The 22,015-nt window shown below is 36.4% G+C and overlaps 1 protein-coding gene and 1 non-coding gene across 2 annotated transcripts; one reads left to right on the top strand and one right to left on the bottom strand.

The window, feature by feature from the left end:
* The first annotated feature begins 6,818 nt into the window (after positions 1 to 6,818).
* TRNAS-UGA lies at positions 6,819 to 6,891 on the top strand. The gene has a single exon. It is a non-coding gene; the product is annotated as a tRNA-Ser (tRNA).
* A 6,830-nt stretch (positions 6,892 to 13,721) lies between these two features.
* Positions 13,722 to 20,664, bottom strand: ZPBP2 (zona pellucida binding protein 2). The gene is made up of 8 exons (XM_036837441.1): positions 20,475 to 20,664; positions 20,278 to 20,343; positions 18,915 to 19,040; positions 18,094 to 18,255; positions 17,205 to 17,423; positions 16,566 to 16,648; positions 15,215 to 15,395; positions 13,722 to 14,207 (listed from the first exon to the last, which is right to left on the bottom strand). The coding sequence occupies exons 1-8, from the start codon at positions 20,521 to 20,523 to the stop codon at positions 14,113 to 14,115; spliced, it is 981 nt and encodes a 326-aa protein (XP_036693336.1). The 5' UTR covers positions 20,524 to 20,664; the 3' UTR covers positions 13,722 to 14,112.
* Between the last annotated feature and the right edge of the window lie 1,351 nt (positions 20,665 to 22,015).

Genomic DNA, 22,015 nt, shown 5'->3' with positions numbered 1-22,015 from the left:
CTTCTAGATATGGAATAGGTGAAAAACATTCAAGAATGGTGATGCCAATCTTGTTTCTGGTAGTAGTAAGCAAGGTTATTTATTATCCCTGGTAAATATATGGTTACATCTAAATGAACAGTAATTGTATATAAAAATAATAAAACAATATTAATAGCATCCTGGAGGGTTAAATACATGATAACAATAATAAAATAAAATAATATAATGAATTTAAAGTGTTCTAAAGGGTTTTATCTTATCTGGGAAAAGAGAAAAGATATTGTTTAATTTTAGACTTTGATAATTTAGTAAGTATGCTATAATTTTTAAGGTAACCATCAAAAGAATAGGAACAGACTAGTGGAGGGAAAAAAACAGAGGGATAAAAAGATTATCAACAAAAAGAACACAAGAAACAAGAGAAAGAGAAACCTACAACAGGTGAAACAAATAAAAAGCCTAAAAGAAAATGGTGGAATGAAATCCAAATGTATCAGAAATTACATGTACAGGGCTAAATGAGCCAGCAAAAATGCAATATTGTCAGAATGGATAAATTTATCTATTTGCTGTTTATGAGACATATCTAAATAACATACAAATATAAAGTATTGAAAATAAAGTGATGGAAAAATATTAGCTATGTAAATACTAACCAAGAGGAAACTGGTGTAGCTATATTAATATTAGGCAAAATAAACTTGGGGTATAAGGCATTATTAGTGGCAAAGAAGGTCACTTCACAATGATAAAAGTTTCAATTTACAAGGAATATACAACAATTCTGAATTGCTATGTACATAATAATATAATCTCAAAATGTAGAAAGCAAACACTGACAGATCAGAAGACAAAATAGTCAAATATGCAGCCATAATGAAGATTTTAACACCCTTCTATTAGTAATTTATAGGATAGCAGCTAAAAATGTCAGTAATACAGATGATTGGAACAACATGATTAACAAACTTGACCTGATGGACATATTTAGGAAGCTATACCCAACAACAACTGAAGAATATACACCTGGAACATTTATAAACATTTTCCATGTGTTGAGGCATAAAATAAGTTTTAACATAAGGGACTGAAATTATATATAGCATCTTCTCTGACCACAGTAAAATTAAGCTAGAAATCAATAACAGAAACATTAATAAATATCACCATGTTAGGAAAGTAAGGCACGTTTTTATTTTTTTAACATCTTTATTGGAGGATAATTGCTTTACAATGGTGTGTTAGTTTCTGCTTTATAACAAAGTGAATCAGCTATACATATACATATATCCCCATATCTCTTCCCTCTGCGTCTCCCTCCCACCCTCCCTATCCCACCCCTCAAGGTGAACACAAAGCACCAAGCTGATCTCCCTGTGCTTTGCGGCTGCTTCCCACTAGCTATCTATTTTACATTTGGTAATGTATATATGTCCATGCCACTCTCTCACATCGTCCCAGCTTACCCCTCCCTCTCCCCGTGTCCTCAAGTCCATTCTCTACATCTGCGTCTTTATTCCTGTCCTGCCCCTAGGTTCTTCAGAACCTTTTTTTTTTTTTTTTTTTTTTTTTAGATTCCATATATATGTGTTAGCATATGGTATTTGTTTTTCTCTTTCTGACTTATTTCACTCTGTATGACAGTCTCTAGGTCCATCCACCTCACTACAAATAACTCAATTTTGTTTCTTTTTATGGCTGAGTAATATTCCATTGTATATATGTGCCCCATCTTCTTTATCCATTCATCTGTCGATGGGCACTTAGGTCGATTCCATGTCCTGGCTATTGTAAATAGAGCTGCAATGAACATTGTGGTACATGACTCTTTTTGAATTATGGTTTTCTCAGGGTGTATGCCCAGTAGTGGGATTGCTGGGTTGTATGGTAGTCCTATTTTTAGTTTTTTAAGGAACCTCCATACTGTTCTCCATAGTGGCTGTATCAATTTACATTCCCACCAACAGTGCGGGAGGGTTCCCTTTTCTCTACACCCTCTCCAGCATTTATTGTTTGTAGATTTTTTTGATATGGCCATTCTGACTAGTGTGAGGTGATACCTCATTGTAGTTCTGATTTGCATTTCTCTAATGATTACTGATGTTGAGCATTCTTTCATGTGTTTGTTGGCAATCTATATATCTTCTTTGGAGAAATGTCTAATTAGGTCTTCTGCCCATTTTTGGATTGGGTTGTTTGTTTTTTTGATATTGAGCTGCATGAGCTGCTTGTATATTTTGGAGATTAATCCTTTGTCAGTTGCTTCATTTGCAAATATTTTCTCCCATTCTGAGGGTTGTCTTTTTGTCTTCTTTATGGTTTCCTTTGCTGTGCAAAAGCTTTTAAGTTTCATTAGGTCCCATTTGTTAATTTTTGTTTTTATTTCCATTTCTCTAGGAGGTGGGTCAAAAAGGATCTTGCTGTGATTTATGTCATAGAGTGTTCTGCCTATGTTTTCCTCTAAGAGTTTTATAGTGTGTGGCCTTACATTTAGGTCTTTAATCCATTTTGAGTTTATTTTTGTGTATGGTGTTAGGGAGTGTTCTAATTTCATTCTTTTACATGTAGCTGTCCAGTTTTCCCAGCACCACTTATTGAAGAGGCTGTTGTTTCTCCATTGTATATTCTTGCTTCCTTTATCAAAGATATGGTGACCATATGTGCATGGGTTTATCTCTGGGCTTTCTTCCTGTTCCATTGATCTATATTTCTGTTTTTGTGCCAGTACCATAGTGTCTTGATTACTGTAGCTTTGTAGTAAAGTCTGAAATCCAGGAGCCTGATTCCTCCAGCTCCGTTTTTCTTTCTCAAGATTGCTTTGGCTATTTGGGGTCTTTTGTGTTGTTTCCATACAAATTGTGAACATTTTTGTTCTAGTTCTGTGAAAAATGCCACTGGTAGTTTGATAGGGATTGCACTGAATCTGTAGATTGCTTTGGGTAGTATGGTCATTTTCACAATGTTGATTCTTCCAATCCAAGAACATGGTATATCTCTCCATCTGTTTGTATCATCTTTAATTTCTTTAATCAGTGCCTTATAGTTTTCTGCATACAGGTCTTTTGTCTCCCTAGGTAGGTTTATTCCTAGGTATTTTATTCTTTTTGTTGCAGTGGTAAATGGGAGTGTTTCCTTAATTTCTCTTTCAGATTTTTCATCATTAGTGTATAGGAATACAAGAGATTTCTGTGCATTAATTTTGTATCCTGCTACTTTACCAAATTCATTAACTAGCTCTAGTAGTTTTCTGGTAGCATCTTTAGGATTCTCTATGTATAGTATCATGTCATCTGCAAACAGTGACAGTTTTACTTCTTCTTTTCCGATTTGGATTCATTTTATTTCTTTTTCTTCTCTGATTGCCGTGGCTAAAACTTCCAAAACTATGTTGAATAATAGTGGCGAGAGTGGGCAACCTTGTCTTGTTCCTGATCTTAGTGGAAATGGTTTCAGTTTTTCACCATTGAGAACGATGTTGGCTGTGGGTTTGTCATATATGGCCTTTATTATGTTGAGGTAAGTTCCCTCTATGCCCAGTTTCTGGAGGGTTTTTATCATAAATGGGTGTTGAATTTTGTCAAAAGCTTTTTCTGCATCTATTGAGATGATCATATGGTTTTTCTCCTTGAATATCTTAATATGGTTTATCACATTGATTGATTTGCGTATGTTGAAGAATCCTTGCATTCCTGGGATAAACCCCATTTGATCATGGTATATGATCCTTTTAATGAGGCACACATTTTTAAATAACTTAAGAGTCAAGGGAGAAATAGTAATGGAAATTAGAAAAAAATTTTAGCAATAAAAAATATACATATTAAATTTGTAAGATTAAACTAAAGCCATTTTTTAGAGAAAAGAATATGTATGTATCACCTTAATTGTTTATGTGAGAAAAGGAGAAAAGCTAAAGAAAAAAACTCAAAGAGTTAAGTATCTATGTCAAGGAGCTAGAAAAAATGTTAGCAAAATAAATCCAATTAAATTGAAGGAAAGAAAATAAAGGGCACAGCAAATAAAGTAGGAAATAAATAAAAAAGAGGTTCAATAAAGACAGACATTGGATCTTTGAAATGATTAATAAAATAGACAAACCTCTGGGAAGAGTGATAAAAAGAAAAATAAAGGGAAAAAGAGTATATATAATCAATTTCAAAAATGAAAAGGAGACAGTACTATAGACGCTACGGGCATCAAGAAGATAAAAGGATATTAGAAAAACATTATGCCAATAAATTTAAGATTTTAGATGAAATGAGCACTATCCTAGAAAAGTATAACTTGCTAAAACTATATCAAGAAAGAATAGAAAATATGAAAAGTCCTGTAACTACAAAGGACATTATATCAACAGTAAAATATCTTCTCACAAAGAAAATTCCAAGCCCAGATGGTTTCTCCAGTACATTCAATTAAGCATTCAAGGATACATAATTCCAACCTTATACAAACTCTTCCAGAGAATAGAAAAAGAGGGAACACTTTCCAAATCGTTAATAATGCTAGCAAAATCTAACAAGAACAAGAGAAAGAAAAATGCAGGCCAGTCTCACCCATGAAGTTAGATGCAAAAATAGAAAGTAAATAGCAAACCAAATCAAGAAATAAAAAATAATAATACATTAAGACTAAGTTAGATTTATCTAGGACTTCAAGGCTGGCTTAACAGTGAGAAATAATTTACGTAATTCACCACATTAACAGTTTAAGAAGAAAGATGACATGATTGCTTCAATAGATACAGAAAATGCACTTGATAAAATTCAGTTTCCATTCATGATAAAAATTCCTAAATGGACCTAGAGATTACATACGAAGTAAGTCAGACAAAGACAAATATCATATAATATCACATATATGGTATCTAAAAAGATGACACAAATGAACTCATTTACAAAACAGAAATACAATCACAGACACAGAAAAGAAATTTATGGTTACCAAAGGGGAAAGAGCTGGGGGAGGGATAAATTAGGAGTTTGGGATTAACAGATACACACTACTATATACAAAATAGATAAACAACAAGGACCTACTGTATAGCACAGGGAACTATATTCAACATTTTGTAATAACCTATAATGGAAAAGAATCTGAAAAGAATATATATATCTCTGAATATATATAAATGAATTACTTTCCTATACACCCGAAACTAATACAACATTGCATATCAACTATACTTCAATAAAAAGTTGTTGGTTGTAATACCATATTCCTTATATGTGGAATCTAAAATATGACACAAATGAACTTATCTACAAAACAGATTCACGGATATAGAGAACAGACTTGTGGTTGCCAAGGGCGGGGGTGGAGGGGGGGGTTGGAGAGGGACAGATTGGGAGTTTGGGATTAGCAGATACAAACTGTTATATAGAGAATGGATAAACAACAAGGTCCTACTGTATAGCACAGGGATTTATTCAATATCCTGTGGTAAAACATAAGGGGAAAGAATATGAAAAAGAATGTATATATATGTGTAACTGAACCACTTTGCTGTACAGCAGAAATTAACACAACATTGTAAATCAACTATACTTGAATAAAATAAATTTTTTAAAAAGTTTTTTGTTTTGAAGGAAAAAAAAGTGCATTAAAAAATTCCTAGGGACTTCTCTGGCAGTCCAGCTGTTAAAACTCAGTGCTTCCACTGCAGGGGATGCGGGTTCGATCCCTGGTTGGAGAATTAAGATCCCACATGCCTCAGGGTATGGCCAAAAAAAATAAATGAAAAATGTTTCTAAAAATTCCTAGAAAACTAGGAATAAAAGATATGTCTTTAATCTGATATACGTATCATAAAATATCTACAGTAAACATCATATTTAATGGCGGAATGTTATAAGCTTTCTCTCTGAATCAGAAACAAGACAAGGATGCCTACTGTCACTGCTTCTATCTATTTGACATTATATAGAAGGTCTAGAAAGTATATGAAGCCAAAAGAGAAACAAAATATGTAAGGATTTTTTTTAAAAAGAAAATTACATTACTTTCAGGTGATCTAATTTGTATATAGAAAGTCCAAAAGAATCTATAGATAAATTATTAAAATGAATAAGATAATTTAGCAATTTGCTGAAATTAATATATATATAAACCAATTGTATTCTTATGTACATCAGCAACAAAAATAAAAATGAAATTTTAAAATACCAATTGTAATAGCACCAAAAATATGAAATACCTAGGAATATATCTAACAAAAGGTCTGAAAGAGTTCTAACACATTAAATTATAAACTCTTATTGAGAGACCCGAGGAGACTTAAACAAAAGAAGGAATACTATGTTGAAGGATTAGAAGACACAATCTTGTACAATTGTGAAATCTTCCCAAATTAATTTGTGGATTCAATGCAATCCAAACAAAATCTCAATATTTCTGTGTGTATATAACTTAATAGGGTGATTCTAAAACTTATATGGAAGTGCAAAGAGGCACAAATAGCCATGATACTCTTGAAGAACAAGGTGGAAAAACTTGCTCTACCAGATATCAAGATGGATTATTAAAGCTATAATATTTTGGTGTAGCATTAGAGCAGGGATAGACAAATAGAAAAATAGAGGAGGCATCTCAGACATAGATTCTCATGCAAAAATGGACACCTGCTACGTGACAGAAGTAACACTGCAGAGTACTGGGGAAAGGCTAGATTTTTCAACAAGTGGTGCCAGGACAACTGAGTAACCACATGGATGAAAAATTATATTTGATGGCTACCACACAGCATATATAAAATTAATTCCAGTTAGAATTTAGATCTAAATGTGAAAGGCAAGTGTATAACTATATTAACATTAAAAGCATTTGTTTATGGGGATTCCCTGGTGGTCCAATGGTTAGGACTCTGAGCCTTGACTGCTGAGGGCGCAGGTTCAATCCCTGGTCAGGGAATTAAAATCCTGCAAGCTGTGTGGCGTGGCCAAAAAACAAACAAAACAAAAACAATGTTTGTTCATCAAAAGATATCACAAAGAGGAGAAAAGACAAACCACACCGTGGGAGAAGATATTTAAAACATGTATAGGGCTTCCCTGGTGGCGCAGTGGTTAAGAATCCGCCTGCCAATGCAGGGGACACGGGTTCGAGCCCTGGTCCGGGAAGATCCCACATGCCGCAGAGCAACTAAGCTCGTGCGCCACAGCTACTGAGCCTGTGCTCTAGAGCCCGTGAGCCACAACTACTGAGCCCAAGTGCTACAACTACTGAAGCCCATGCGCCTAGAACCCGTGCTCCACAGCAAGAGAAGCCACCGCAATAAGAAGCCCGCGCACCGCAATGAAGAGTAGCCCCTGCTCGCCGCAACTAGAGAAAGCCCGCGCACAGCAATGAAGACCCAACAGCCAAAAATAAATAAATAAAATAAATAAATTTATAAAAAAACAAAAAACAAAAACAACAAAAAAAAAAAACTCAATTGGTCTACGTTGGAGTCATCAAACTTTAAAAAAAAAAAAAAAAAAAAAAAAACATGTATAACTTACAAAGCCGTAATATCCAGTACAGGGAGCTTGTACAAATCAATAGAAAAAGATGACTCAATACAAAAATAGACAAAAGTCTTCTGCAGAACTTTTGGAAAAAGAGAATCTTAATGGCTAACAAACATATGAAATGATGATTAACCTGATTAGTAATCAGGGAAACACAAATTAAAACCTCCAGGAGATACCACTACTCACTCACCAGCCTGGAAAAAGTTTAAAAGTCTGACAATACCAAATGTTGGTAAGTATCTGAAACAATGAGAATGTCCAGTGTTACTTCCATTGTTACATTGTTTACTGTTGGGAAGATAAATTAGTACAATCACTGTGAATAACAGTTTGTCATTACAAATGGAAGACTGACCTACCCTATAACCCCAAAATTCAACAGCTAGGTATAAACTCTAGAGAAACTTGTGCACATATGCATCACATGGGATATACTTTAAAGAATTTTACTTAGTAGGATGTCGTAACAGTCAAGAACCAGCAACAACTTGAGTGTTCCCCAACAATAGAATGGATAAAAAACTGTGATATAGTCACATAATGGAATACTATACAGCAATGGGTATTACTAAACTAACTCTACATGAGATTAATCTTTAGAAAGAATCAAGGCATAGAAGAATATATTCATTATGATTCTCTCCATAATATTCAAAAACAGAGAAACTATATGGCTTAGGGATCCAACTTTGGTGGTAAAACTCCAAGAAAAGGAAGGAAATAATTATTATGATTCATCCTCTTTGCAGGAGGGATGATACGATCAGGGACAGGCACATGGGAAAGGAGTGCGTTTCTAGGAAGTTAGAAATATTTTATTTCTTCACCCGGGTGGTGGGTAGCTCAGATATTTATTTGGTAATTATTTGTTAAACTGTAAATTAGTGTTCAATGCACTTTTCTGTATGCATGTTATATTTCACAATAAAAGTGGTGAAAAAAAGAGAATGGTGATGCTTACTGTTTCATTTTAAGCTTTTTTGTGTGTGTTGAGGCAGTGTAACCCTTCCTCCATCTGCCTTCTGAAATCTTCCCTCAAACCTACCACCTAAATATCCAAGGGACAGAGGATTCTAAGCTGCTATCTAAGTCACAATGGCACTTAATTGGAGTACTTTATTTGTCTCAGACACTAGTCTGTGCCCTCCCTGGTGACAGAGACGGAGACTACTGAGAATAGTACCTATAATAAATAAAAGCTTATTGATTGAATGTATGCAAATTATGGTGAAAGCTATGGATTCCTGGGGGGGCTGTGTAGAATCACTTCCTTATTTATCATAGGCCCCACAAGCTAATACAGAGCCTAAAATTTGTTGGTGTTTTATGGTTTACATAGTTCTTTCATACAAATTATATGATTACATAAAGTTACATTTTAAGAGAGGTTGAACCTGGTATTAGTTTCCCCATAGCAGGGATGAGAAAACGGTCTTTGTCAAAGATAGAAAATGATAGAGTCAGGACTAGAATCAGAAAGCCAGGGTCTTTCCATTGTAGACTGCAGATGTCTTCCTCACTTGCTTTCTGCCATTCAGGGGAGACATATTTTGCAAGATGCTTTGAAAACCATTGGACATTAGACTCCAACAACTGGGCCATAAGAAAGAGGAGGGAGGCACACGCACATATCTCCAGCCTCAATTTAGTCTTTCCTCTGCATTTAAAAATTTGGTTGACTTCCTTCTGTGTGAGCCATGTTCCAGAAAACTTCCACAGAAACGAGGTAGGGTCCAGAAGTCTAAATTAGAGCTCTCCAGTCCAAGCTTTGTGACCTACATCTGCAAGAAAAGGACTTCAAGCTCATTTGGACTGAGGTGTGTTTCCTCTACCCTCTGAGTGATATGCAACATTTTCTATTCAATGGTTGGTGGTTAAAGCCATTTTCTTTTCTCTTTGCTTCCTGTTTCCTTATCTTCTTTGTTTTCCAAACACTTTCACTGCTGTCTAATTGTTTCCAGATTCTGATACTAGATATCAATGTGTTACCCTGGGATGACCCAAACTGATAGCACAATATCTGTTTATCCAAACTTCAACTCACATATCTAGCAGTCTCCAAAATAAACACTGCCACTAAGGAACTATACTTTGGCACCAATCATGTTTCTGCCACCTCAGGGTCCTTCAGACCTGCATAATTCATTATTGTGCCAGAGGGGCTAACCTGTCAGATCATACTAATCTGTCAATCCATCTATGTTCTTCTTTTCAAAGGACTGAAGAAGCTTTTGAAACTGAAGAAGGAAATCAAGAAGGGCCTCAGAAACATTTACCAGATGCATGACCTATGGGGTAAAGAAGGCTTGCCAAGGGTGAACAGTTAAGATGAAAATATGGCAGCAACCTAAAGAGTAAAAGGGTATTGGAGGATGAAGAACAAAATATAAAAGGAGAAAATACCTTCTGGCTTAGGAAAAAAAGAAATTCATAAACTCAAGAGCAGTGTCTACATGCGGTGGGATTTTCTAAGGAGAGGGGAAGAAAAGTCAAACTGAGCTGACATCATCAAAAAGCAGCAGGTTGGGGCTTCCCTGGTGGCACAGTGGTTAAGAATCTGCCTGCCAATGCAGGGTACATGGGTTCGAACCCTGGTCCGGGAAGATCCCACATGCCGCGGAGCAACTAAGCCCGTGCGCCACAACTACTGAGCCTGCGCTCTAGAGCCCGTGAGCCACAACTACTGAGCCCACGTGCCACAACTACTGAAGCCCACGTGCCTAGGGCTCGTGCTCCGCAACAAGAGAAGCCACCGCAATGAGAAGCCCGCGCACCGCAAGGAAGAGTAGCCCCCGCTCACAGCAACTAGAGGAAGCCCGCGCGCAGCAACAAAGACCCAACGCAGCCAAAAATAAATAAATAAATAAAATTAAAAAAAAAAAAAAAAGCAGCAGGTTGTTCCCTTGGCAGGCTCCTGCAGCACGTGCAATATCTCCATGTCCTGCAGTGCATGGTGGCCAGCAGCTTCACCAACAACCCCTCTTCCTTGCGTGGTTTTGTAGCAGAGTGAGAAATTTCCCCATGAAGAGCCTTCCTTAGCACCCTAGAGGGCAGATCTCTGGAAAGTTCCGGAGAGTGAATTTCCAGCCTCAGTGACTTTTCTGTCATCCGGTGACCCATGGTTGTGCCCCCTTCAATAAGGTCTAGATCTCAGCCCTTGGAGCTGGTGGCTCTTTCATGGACACTCTGTCTCAGTCCCAGTGGTAGGAGCTGCTCTTTATATCCGCTACTCCTCTATTCTTTAGGGTTCTCTATATCTCACTATCCAATTCCTTGTTATTCTGCTCCTGTTATGGTTGACAATTCTTTATATTAAACCTTCCCTGTTCAAATTACTTTGTGTTTTTTGTCTCCTGATTGGACCCTGACTGACACACATACCTACAATGTTAACACTAACACTAAATAACCCTAATACTAAAACCAGATAATGATATCATAAGAAGGGAAAACTACAAACTGATATGTCTCATGAAATAAATACAAAAATCCTCTATAGAATATTAGCAAATCAAATCCAACAATGTATAAAAATAACTATATACTATGACTAAAAAGGATTTATTCTGAATATATAAGGATGGTTCCAACATTTGAAAATCAGTTAATGTAATCCATCACATCAACAGACGAAAGATAAAAAAATCACATGATCACATCAATAAATGCAGAAAAAGCATTTGGCAAAATCCAATACCCATTCATGATAAAAGCTTTCAGCAAACTAGGAATAGAGGAGAACTTACAGAACATCATACTGTAAGTTCTAGCTAATGCAATAAGACTAGATAAGGAAATAAAAGATATACAGATTAGGAAGGAAGAAATAAAACTGTTCTGTTTGCAGATGACATGATTGTCTAAGTAGAAAATCCCAAAGAATTTACAAAAGACTTCCTGGAATTAATAAGCAATTAGAGAAAGATCACAGGATATAAGGTTAATATACATATGGAAACCAAGGGGGGAAGCGGTGGGGGGTGGGTGTGGGATGAATTGGGAGATTGGGATTGACATATATACACTAATATGTATAAAACAGATGACTAATAAGAACCTGCCGTATAGCACAGGGAAGTTCACTTCACTACAGTAGAAACTAACACAACATTGTAAAACAACTATACCTCAATAAAAAAAATTAAAAAAAAAAAGTTAAATGCCTTCCTAAATATCAGCAATAAACACTTGGAATTTGAAATTAAAAATACAAGACCATTTACATTTGCGCAAAAAATTAAATATTTAGGCATAAATTGAAGAAAATATGTACAAGATCTGTATGAGGAAAACTACAAAACTCTGATGAAATAAAGAAAATCTAAATAAAGAGATATTCCATGTTCCTGGATAGGAAAACTCAAAATTGTTAAGATGTCAATTTTCCCCAACTTGACCTATAGATTCAATGCAATTCCAACCAAACTCCCAGCAAGTTATTTTGTGGTTATCAACAAACTAATTCTAAAGTTTATATGAAAAGGCAAAAGACCCAGGATAACTAACATAATACTGAAGAATAAGAACTAAGTCAGGGGACTGATACTAACCAAATTTAAGACTTACTATACAGAAATCAAGGCAGTATGGTATTGATGAAAGAATACATGAATTGATAATTGGAGTAGAATAGAGAACCCAGACATAGACCCACACAAATGTAGTCAACTGATTTTTGACAAAGGAGCAAAGGCAATTCAATGGAGGAAGGATAGTCTTTTCAACAAATGGTGCTGGAACCATCCATATGCAAAAAAAAAAAAAAAAAAAAAAAGAATCTAAACATACAACTTATACTTTTCACAAAAACTAATTCATCTTAGACTAAATGTAAAACATGAAACTATATAACTTCTAGAATACAACAGGAGCAAACCTAGATGACCTTGGGCTTGGTGATGAGTTTTTAGGTATGACACCAAAAGCATGATCCATGGGAAAAAAATTAGTAAATTGAATTTTACTAAAATTAGAAACTTCTGCTTAGTGAAAGACACTGTGAGAAGAATTAAGAGACAAGCCACAGAATGGGAGAAAACATTTGCAAAGCACATATCCGATAAAGAACTTGTATCTAAAATATACAAAGAACTCTTAGAACTCAACAATAAGAATGACTAATCCAATAAAAAAATGGAGAAAGATCTGAACGGTAGATATACACATGACAAAGAAACATGAAAAGATGCTCAGACCAGATGTCATTAGGGGATTTAAAATTAAAATGACAATGAAATATCACTATATACCTATTAGAACGGCCAAAATCAAAAACACTGAAAATACCAAAAGCTGGTGAGGATGAGGAACAACAAGAAACACATCCATTGCTGGTGGGAATATAAAATGGTAGACCAATTGGGGACACAGTTTGGCAGTTTCTTACAAAACTAAACATAATTTTACTATACAATCCAGCAGTCATGCTCCTACGTATTTACGCAATTGATTTGAAAACTTATGCCCATACAAAAACCTGTACACAAATATTTATAGCAACTTTATTCATAATCACCAAAAACTGGAAGCAACCAAGATGTCCTTTACACACCCATATGATGGAATATTATTGGGCAATAAAAAATGATCTATTAAGTCACAAAAAGACATGGAGGAACCTTAAATGAATATTGGAAAGTGAAAGAAGCCAGTCTGGAAAGTCTACATACTGTACAATTCCAAGTTTATGACACTTTGGAAAAGGCAAAACTATAGAGACAGTAAAAAGATTACTGGTTGTCAAGGGCTCTGGGGTAAGGGAGAGAGATGAATAGGTGAAGCATAGGGCATTTTAAGGGTGGTGAAACTATTCTGTATGAAACTGTAAGGGTGGACACATGTCATTATGCAGTTGTCAAAACCCATAGAACTGTAGAACACAAAGAATGAACCTTAATATAAACTATATGATAGTTTATAATATGAACTATAGTTGATAATAATGTATCAACATTGGTTCATTAATTGTAACAAATGCATCACACTAATGCAAGATGTTAATAATAGGGGAAACTGGGGAGGGATGAGGGTGTGGGCTGGAGTGGGTATATGGAACTCTGTATAATATCTTCTCAATTATTCTGTAAACCTAAAACTATACTAATAAATTCTATTATTCTAAAAACAAACTGAAAGCAAAGAGACCCAAAGAAATAACTTTTTTGGTTCTAATTATAAAGGTAATATATATGCCTTTATATCATATAACAGTGATATCAAACAAAATAATACATGGAAAGTACAATGTTTTTATTATATTATACTTTGCTACTCTTCTTGACCTTAATATAGTCTTAGGTACATGGAAACAGATTGTTTGTAAACAACAAAACATATTTCAATAAAACTCATCCACTGATACTTACACTTTCCTTTGCACACTGGAGATATTAAATGCCTTCTTAGAAATGCCATGTCTTAGAAATGCCATGTCAACTATCTTTTTAGGGTTTCTAAAAGGTATGTTTTCCAATGTTTTGGTCTTACTGATCTTACTTACTGGAACTATCTATGACACTCTGGGATGTGAACAAATCATCTTATGTTCGCCACCTCCACAAGCAAGTAACAATGCTTTCTTTCACCTCTAGTCTTCATGTTGCAGTTTTTGTTTGAAGTTTTATGGGCAAGATTTAGCTCCGTAGATTTGGATAGAAACGCAGGTCTGACATGTAACATCAACATCAGGACTAAAAGTCCCAGGACCACAAACCACTGCAGAGGAAAACACAATGTAGTAGATAATTATAATTTCAGTTAGAAGTATCTTATACCAACAATACAAATTGCCATTAATGTCACACCATTGACATTCTATATCTATGTTATACTATGAGTAATGTTCAGCCAGTTAAGTTGTGGAAGATTATTTATGAGGTTTTTTTTCTTGGCTGCACTGAGCGTGTTGCAGGATCTTAGTTCCCTAACCAGGGATTGAACCCGGGGACACGGAAGTGAAAGCGCAGAGTCCTAACCACTGGACCACCAGGGAACTCCCCATTTATAAGTTTTAAACATTGTTATCTGATGATCTTAAAGCCAGAAAAAAGTTAGAATCTTAGCTATTTTTTCCTTTAGCATCAGCATTTTACAGTATCTTCTGCATTGCTTCATTTATGAGTTCCTATTTCTTGTTTTCTAGTTCCTATTTACAATTTCTAGGCAGGACCATTTTGTTTTCTTTCATAGTATAGTAGCTTAAGTCAGAAGGGCTTCCTTGGTGGCGCAGTGGTTAAGAATCCACCTGCCAATACAGGGGACACGGGTTCGAGCCCTGGTCTGGGAAAATCCCACATGCTGCGGAGCAACTAAGCCCGTGAGCCACAACTACTGAGCCCGTGCACCACAACTACTGAAGCCCGCGCCTAGAGCCCGTGCTCCACAACAAGAGAAGCCACTGCAATGAGAAGTCCGCGCACCGCAACAAAGAGTAGCCCCCACTCGCCACAACTAGAGAAAGCCTGCACGCAGCAACGAAGACCCAACGCAGCCAAAAAAAAAAAAACACTACAGAAATATTTTGTAATACAAAAGATTAGATTAGCAGAATTCATATACATGAAGATAATTATTTTTAGAAATTTGGGCTTTGAATTTTTACTTCCCTTTAACTAAACATATGTTTTTGGTAAAGAGAACCACTATAAATATTCAATTCAATTATGCTAAGTGAATTCCAACTATATAACCTAAATAGTTAGATATTTATATTTTATAATTACCACAACAGGTAGCACAATTGCTGTGGAGACCTTCATTTTTTCCAAAGCCTGGACGACAGCTATCTATTCGTACTATCAGAAAACTGTGGTCCACAAAATGCATAGCTGGTAGAGTTTTATTAAAGTCATGGTTGAAAATATATGCTTGGCTCCGGAAAAATTCTTCTATTCGATTTCTTGCCTAAGATTTAAAAACACAGTGTGCTGAATTGGGCGATTGGGATTGACATGTATACACTGATGTGTATAAAATTGATGCCTAATAAGAACATGCAGTATAAAACAAACAAACAAACAAAACAACTAATACTAAACTTTCATTGGGTTATTTGTATGGAAATATGTTAATATAACTGTTTCAGACATTACATGAAATTTCTAAAAATCTTATATGTTCTGGTATAATGTTATAAGTCATAATCCTAGTTATTACTTTAAAATGTATATCTCAGAAATAAAAAAAAAAAAGAAAAAAAAAAGATTTAAAAACACCAGAGAGAAGTACAATTACTAAACTATGAACCAAATTTCTCCTCCTGTATCAGAGGCAATGAAACGTAATACAAACATGCCATTGCTTTACACAACAGATGAATTCCCGAAAAGTTGCATGTTAATACTAAAATTAGTTTAGCCTTGACCTTACCAATTATTGTCAATTTTTATGCACAACAGTTAAGAAAAACTAAATTGAGGTTAAAAAGCACTTGTTTTGAATTATTTGCATCATGTCTATTCCATATGTAGATAACTGGGAGTTCATTATTTCTAATTCCAAAAAGCCAAGTAAAATGGAAACCAAAACTTTTCTCTAATCAGCATTACAGACTAATGGTATAAATTTTATTTTATTTTTTGAGCATGGGGCTTAAATAATAACTAATAACAACCCATAAACCATGCACAATATTAAGGGTATGCGCTCACGGATAGAGGAGGAGAGTGAAGGGATTTTTGAGACTATGTCCTTAGCCTCTAAGGAGGCAGAGGAGAGAGCAACTATTTTGATCAGGGCAGATACAATTTTGGGAGAACCACTGTTTTAACCTAGGTTGACATGATTGTAAGGTTGTTCTTCAAGCTGTTGCTTAGTTACATTTGGAGAACAAAGACCAGTGATCCATCCTTCTGTCATAGGAAAAATACATAATATTAACCTGGGGAGCTATATAACATTCCAGATATACTCTTCCAGAACAAAACATTTTTAAATAGCCAAGATCTCAACAATCTCAGTTTATAAAACTGAAACCAAAAATCAATACTACTTCATATTTCAGTTTTTAAATAGCTTTGTATTATTGTACTATTGTACTATTCAAATACTTTCCCCTTACACTGAAATTCTCACCTGGAGGATATTATAGTTAGTGGTATCTTCACAGTCAACAGACTCATTGCATTTACCTTTCCACCCTGGTGCAAAAGGATTAACTGGAGGGGGAAAAATAACATTTTCACAGAAAGATTCCAAAAAGTTCCAAACATTCCAATAAAGCTCCAAATGCTGAATTCAGTATGCATGTGTGCATGTGTTTAATCTATGTAATTCTAGTAATAAAGTAAAGGTGCACAATTTGAATGATTTATACATTATGATTTCACTCCATCTGGGGGCTAATGGAGGTAACTACAAGGCTTTAAAATGAATAGTAATAAATTTGGTTTGGTTTCTCCCTTTTGTTAAGTTCTCAAAAATACGATTTAAAATTCTATAAGAAGTTATAAGTTAAATATTAGCTACATAGTTAAAGCCCATATTTATAAAATGATATTAAGTTCTAAAAGACAGGCAACAATATATCATAGTTGAAGGCAAATAATGTGTTAATTTTTAAAACCACAACCAGGTTAAGACCAACAACATACTTTAGTGCTTAACAAACATTTAAGGCCTACTATTTATAAGCTTTCTATAATAATATGGTAATTAATTTCGTAATTAAGATTAAACACATAAAATTAAAGAAATATTAAAACTTTTTTTTACCTTGAAAGGCTATAAATAGCTCAGGAATGAGGCCATGTTTTGGGACTTTAACAAAATGGCATTTATATGATGGTTCTATGACATGGCATGACAAATCAGAGATTAAATTATCCAAGATTTTCTTCAGCATTCTAAAAAGCAGATCATTATACTTTCCTACACAAGATTTTGTGGTAAAACGTACAGCCATCTGATATGAATAGTCAGGTTCCCGGTAGGCTTTAAAAAAGATGAGAAAAAAACAATTGTACCTAGCATTAATTTCCAAGTAACATGTAATATTAAATACCATCAATCTTGCAAACCAGCACAGAAACTTAATTTATCTAATAAAATGGGGTTTTTTTGGGGTACTTTATTTTATTTTTTCTAATAAAATGTTTTAACAGTTTATCCTCACAAAAAGATATAAAACTAATAACTTTAATGAAAAAGGTTATTTTCATATGATATATTATCCACTCAGTACAAGAGATTGTATGGTTTCTGTGGGCTGGCTATATATATAAGTTAAAAGTATCAAGAAAAAAATAAGATTTTGACAGTGAGGGTCTTAATTTACAGAAGTGTTGCTGTCAGCACAGTCCAGTGAAAAGGATCATTAATTTGCTTTTATGGAATTAAACACCAGTTTTTAAATTACCTGGCAAAGTTGTGATAATGTAGATTGTGCCTGCATACCTAGACAGTGGGAAGTGGGAGGCTGAAAGAGGATTATTTAGGACACACTATTTTGATGTCAGTTTAAGTTTGCCTAGTCAAATACACCCAAAATACTCTATAAGTCATAACGATTATATATAAGACTCATTTTCACTAAATGAAGAAACCATATACTTAATTCTGATCCATATTAAATGTTTAAGTTAAAATGTGTCTATATTCTTACCAAAGATCATAAAGTCATATCTCTGCTTTACTACCTTTTCTTCTTGGGTTTCTGCTTTGACAGTCTTATAAGAAAGAGTGCACGTGTAAAGTCCAGACAAAGGCTCCAGAAAGTCTTTCACCATCAGCTTTCCTGTTTTAGTTATATTTATTCTATTATTTCCTAAACAGAAAGAGTAAATTACTTGGTTATTTAACATGTAACAATTCAAACATTATTTAGTAAACTTGGGGTTACAAATAAATACAAAAATTTAAAAATTAATGGACTATTTTAACTTCAAGAATTCAACAAAATCTTAACTCTGTCATATTACTCAATGGAAAACCACGTGAGATAAGTACACTTTTGAAATATATTTTGGTTTTCTTTAATTCATTTCTTGGCATCTAATTTCAATTGATTTATGCCAGTAATTCTGTAAGTGAGATCACACTGCCTTATAGTTCTATGCAATTTCTTCACATAAGACAGAAATTAACAATGCTCATATTATAAGACACCCTCCTAACATCGTGAAAAATTACATATTAGTTACCTCATCTCCTATCACAGGTGCTGCAAGGATAAATTTTAGGTTTTATAAAAACTTCTGAACTAATGCAGCTTTGGGAAGTAAGGTACAAAAATTACTGCTTCAGTTTTTGCGTAAGGAGAAAATAAGGCACAGACCAAGATATAATATGATTGTCTAAATATGGAGTAAGTGAATCTGTAGTTAAAATTAAATTTCAATTTGTTCATTCCAATAAATGACAGTGCTGTTCTTAAAAAATGTTCGCATCATTAAGAAAAGAAGATATTAAAATCGAATAACTTACCTGTTAATGGCTTTTCATTAGGCCCAACCCATAAGTAGGTGGGGTCCACTGTTTCTTTTTCAGCGCGTTTCAAATCCATACAGACAAGGATTGGGCTACTGTGATGTAAATTTACATATACTTTCACTGTGACAAAATAAAACAATATATAACTACATTATATAGCAAAATTAAATTAAGAAACACATTTCCTACCATTTTGTCCCAAAGTTACTTTGATTAGTTCTTTTTGGATTTCACTATGTTAAAAATCAGCATATCATTATAACATTTGGAATGCTAAAGTCCGTTCTGCTTCTCATAGACTCTTAAAACTCTAGACTGCTACAGAGTCAATATTTTTTCTTTTTTCTGTGATATTATAGTGTTGTTTATAAAAATGTACATAATACATTTTATTTTTTTTAAATATTTATTTATTTATTTTGGCTGCCCCGCGTCTTAGTTGCTAAAATGTACATAATACATCTGGATGTACAGATTCAGAACTAACTAGAATAAAAAAAATTTGATGGGTTAGTGGAATCAATTTAAAGATCAGAAAAGGATCTTTTGGTTGCAAAACTATTTTAAAGATGATCATTGTCATCCCCAAGGCAAACATGATATTTAACTATAAATTTCCTCTGTTAGGAACAATAATTAAATGGGACAGACAAGGAAGATTTTCTGCAAAACCTATTCTGTTTCGGATTTGATGGAAGCAGCAACAATGTGCTTGGAACCAATACAATCCCACAAGATATTAATTTTAAAGCCTACTGAATGCCAGGCTCTGAACACATAAAGAAGACACCGTCCTACAATTTGGTGGTGGCAGGGAAGGGGAGGGCCGCCAAACATGGAGAGATTCCAAACCTGACCAATGCTATGAACCGGCCCAAAGTTATCTAAAGTTAGCCTTGTGAGTAATTTTCCTTGGCGGGTGTGAGAAAGTTTCATCACAGTGACAAATGACATTTGAGCTGAGCCGTAACGGATATGTAGGAGTTCTAGTTAATAAGGGAAGGGATAAGGGCATTCCAAACAGAGGGACTTCCAGCCCCGGAAATCACTCCTCTGAGGGGGCCTCGCATGTTGCAAAGCAGCGGGGACACCTGGAAGTGAGGTGGCTTCAGAGAAAGAGATCTGAATTGAATCTTAGCTCCTAACGAGCTATGCAGCTTTAGGTAAGGTGATACAACTGAGGCGTAGTGGCGTCGCTGTAAGGATGAAACGATGCAACAACCTTCGGGAAGTGCAGAGCACACAGTATACGTTCAATAAATGTTTGCTCCATTTCCCTCCTCGGGAAGAACCTTAGCAGAGCGACGGAGCCCCCGGCTCTTCGGGCAGACTCTGCGGGTGAAGAGGTCCTTATTACCTAGGTGTCCCGGCTTGCCATAAATGAAGCCTTTCTCAGTGCGCTCGGAATTACGCTGCCATCCAACTGCGGAGGAAAGAAACCACTGACTTTTTACGTAGAAGAGAAGCCAGGGCTCAGTGTGGGGCGGGGCGGGGCGGAGGAGGCAGGACGGAGAAGATGGGAGAGGCCAGGGGACCTGGCGGGAGGATCCCCACCTCCTGTGAGGTACCAGAGCACCGCGTAGAGTAGGGCCCACGCTCGCATCACGGCTCAGGGACTAGCGTCGCGGGAGGGTTAGGCGTCGAGGGGCGGGCTCCTTCCTACCTCAGCCCCAGCGCAACGCCTCCCCATCTCCCCTCCACCGAGAGGAGCAAACCGACGGGGATCGACTCCCCTACCCGTCCGTCGCTACGGCGGTAGCGGACGCGCAGGAGAACGCTCGCGTGAACCGGAACCTCGCGCGCGTGGGCCGAGCTGGGCGCGTGGGCGTGGCTGGGCGCGTGGGCGGGGCTAGGGGCGGGGCGCGGGCAGAGGGCAGGGCCCTGGGCAGGTGCGCGGGAGGCGAGCGCCCCGCCCCCTCGCGCGCACGCGGATGCCGTCGTGCGGATTCTTCTGATGCTTAGCGCCTCGAGTCTGGCGCCGTTCCCCCGCGATGTCGGTGGCTCGGTTTTCTCTGAGCAGTCCCTGAGAGAAGAAAAGAGTAGAAGAAAAGAAAGCAAGGCTTCGCGTTTCGGTCACTTCCTTAGTCTGGGGGCTGAAGAGATCGACGAGAGGAACATGGCGGTCCCAGTGGGATTGGGCGGGTAGGGAATGCGATTATGTGAGGACCTGAGGAGGGAGAAGCTTGTGAAAATTTACACTTCACAGGAAGCAGAGAGCCCCGCGTGGTAATTTCCTACGCCTTTCTTCTCACGAACTGTCTGAAACTGTGTGCACAATCTTTTTCAAACTCTTAACACCCAATTTTTACCCAACTGTATTCTACCCACAAAATGAAGAACCGCTAGTGCACCAATAAGGCCTCTCCAGGCCTTCACACTCTAGAGGAACGTTTAATCTTCATCTTCAACTTCGAGTATCACACGGCGTTGAGAGACCCCGCTTGCAAATGTATCCAGGGTTGTGAAGTAAGACTGCTTTAAAGAAAGGGCCCAATTGAAAGGCGAGATCCCCAAATGCTTTTCCTGCGGGGAGGGATGCTAAGTCAAGATCAGCGAGCTCCGAAGGGGACCATGCCAGCGTCTTTGATGGTTCCTTCTTGGCTACTAATTTGATGGCCTGGAAAGCCCTGTGTGTTGTCTGTTTCTTAGCAGCGGGACACCCTCAGTAGTGGTTTTGAGTAGGCTGGTGGGTAGAGAGCCCAAGGTTCAGACAGGGTGCAGAATGATTATTTGGGGTGAGATCAAGAGTTTTCAGTTTTATTTCCTTTGAGCCGAGTCAGTACTTGGACTATCTCAGATGGTCCGGGAGCAACCTTTGTCAGTGATTTCAGTTTTAGTCACTGTTAATTTTACCTACATAGCATAAGCCATGAAATGTGATTTGGTGAGTCAGATCCACCCATGTCAGTTACAGTGTCTAGATTCATGGTTTAGTCTCAACTGTTCCCTTCTTAAAGTGATGATAATGAAGACAAGTTTAGGCATCACCTCTGATTCCCTGGAAGTTTATCATTTCAGTTTTAGTCAAAGTACATTATAAATCCACAGTGTTTTATTACCTTCCCAGTTGTAAGTAATTGATCCTTGTAAACGCT

This window comes from Balaenoptera musculus, chromosome 20 (genome assembly GCF_009873245.2).
Source record: "Balaenoptera musculus isolate JJ_BM4_2016_0621 chromosome 20, mBalMus1.pri.v3, whole genome shotgun sequence".
NCBI lineage: Eukaryota > Metazoa > Chordata > Mammalia > Artiodactyla > Balaenopteridae > Balaenoptera > Balaenoptera musculus.
Note: the sequence above shows the minus strand (reverse complement) of the source record. Positions and strands in the feature narration are given on the sequence as shown.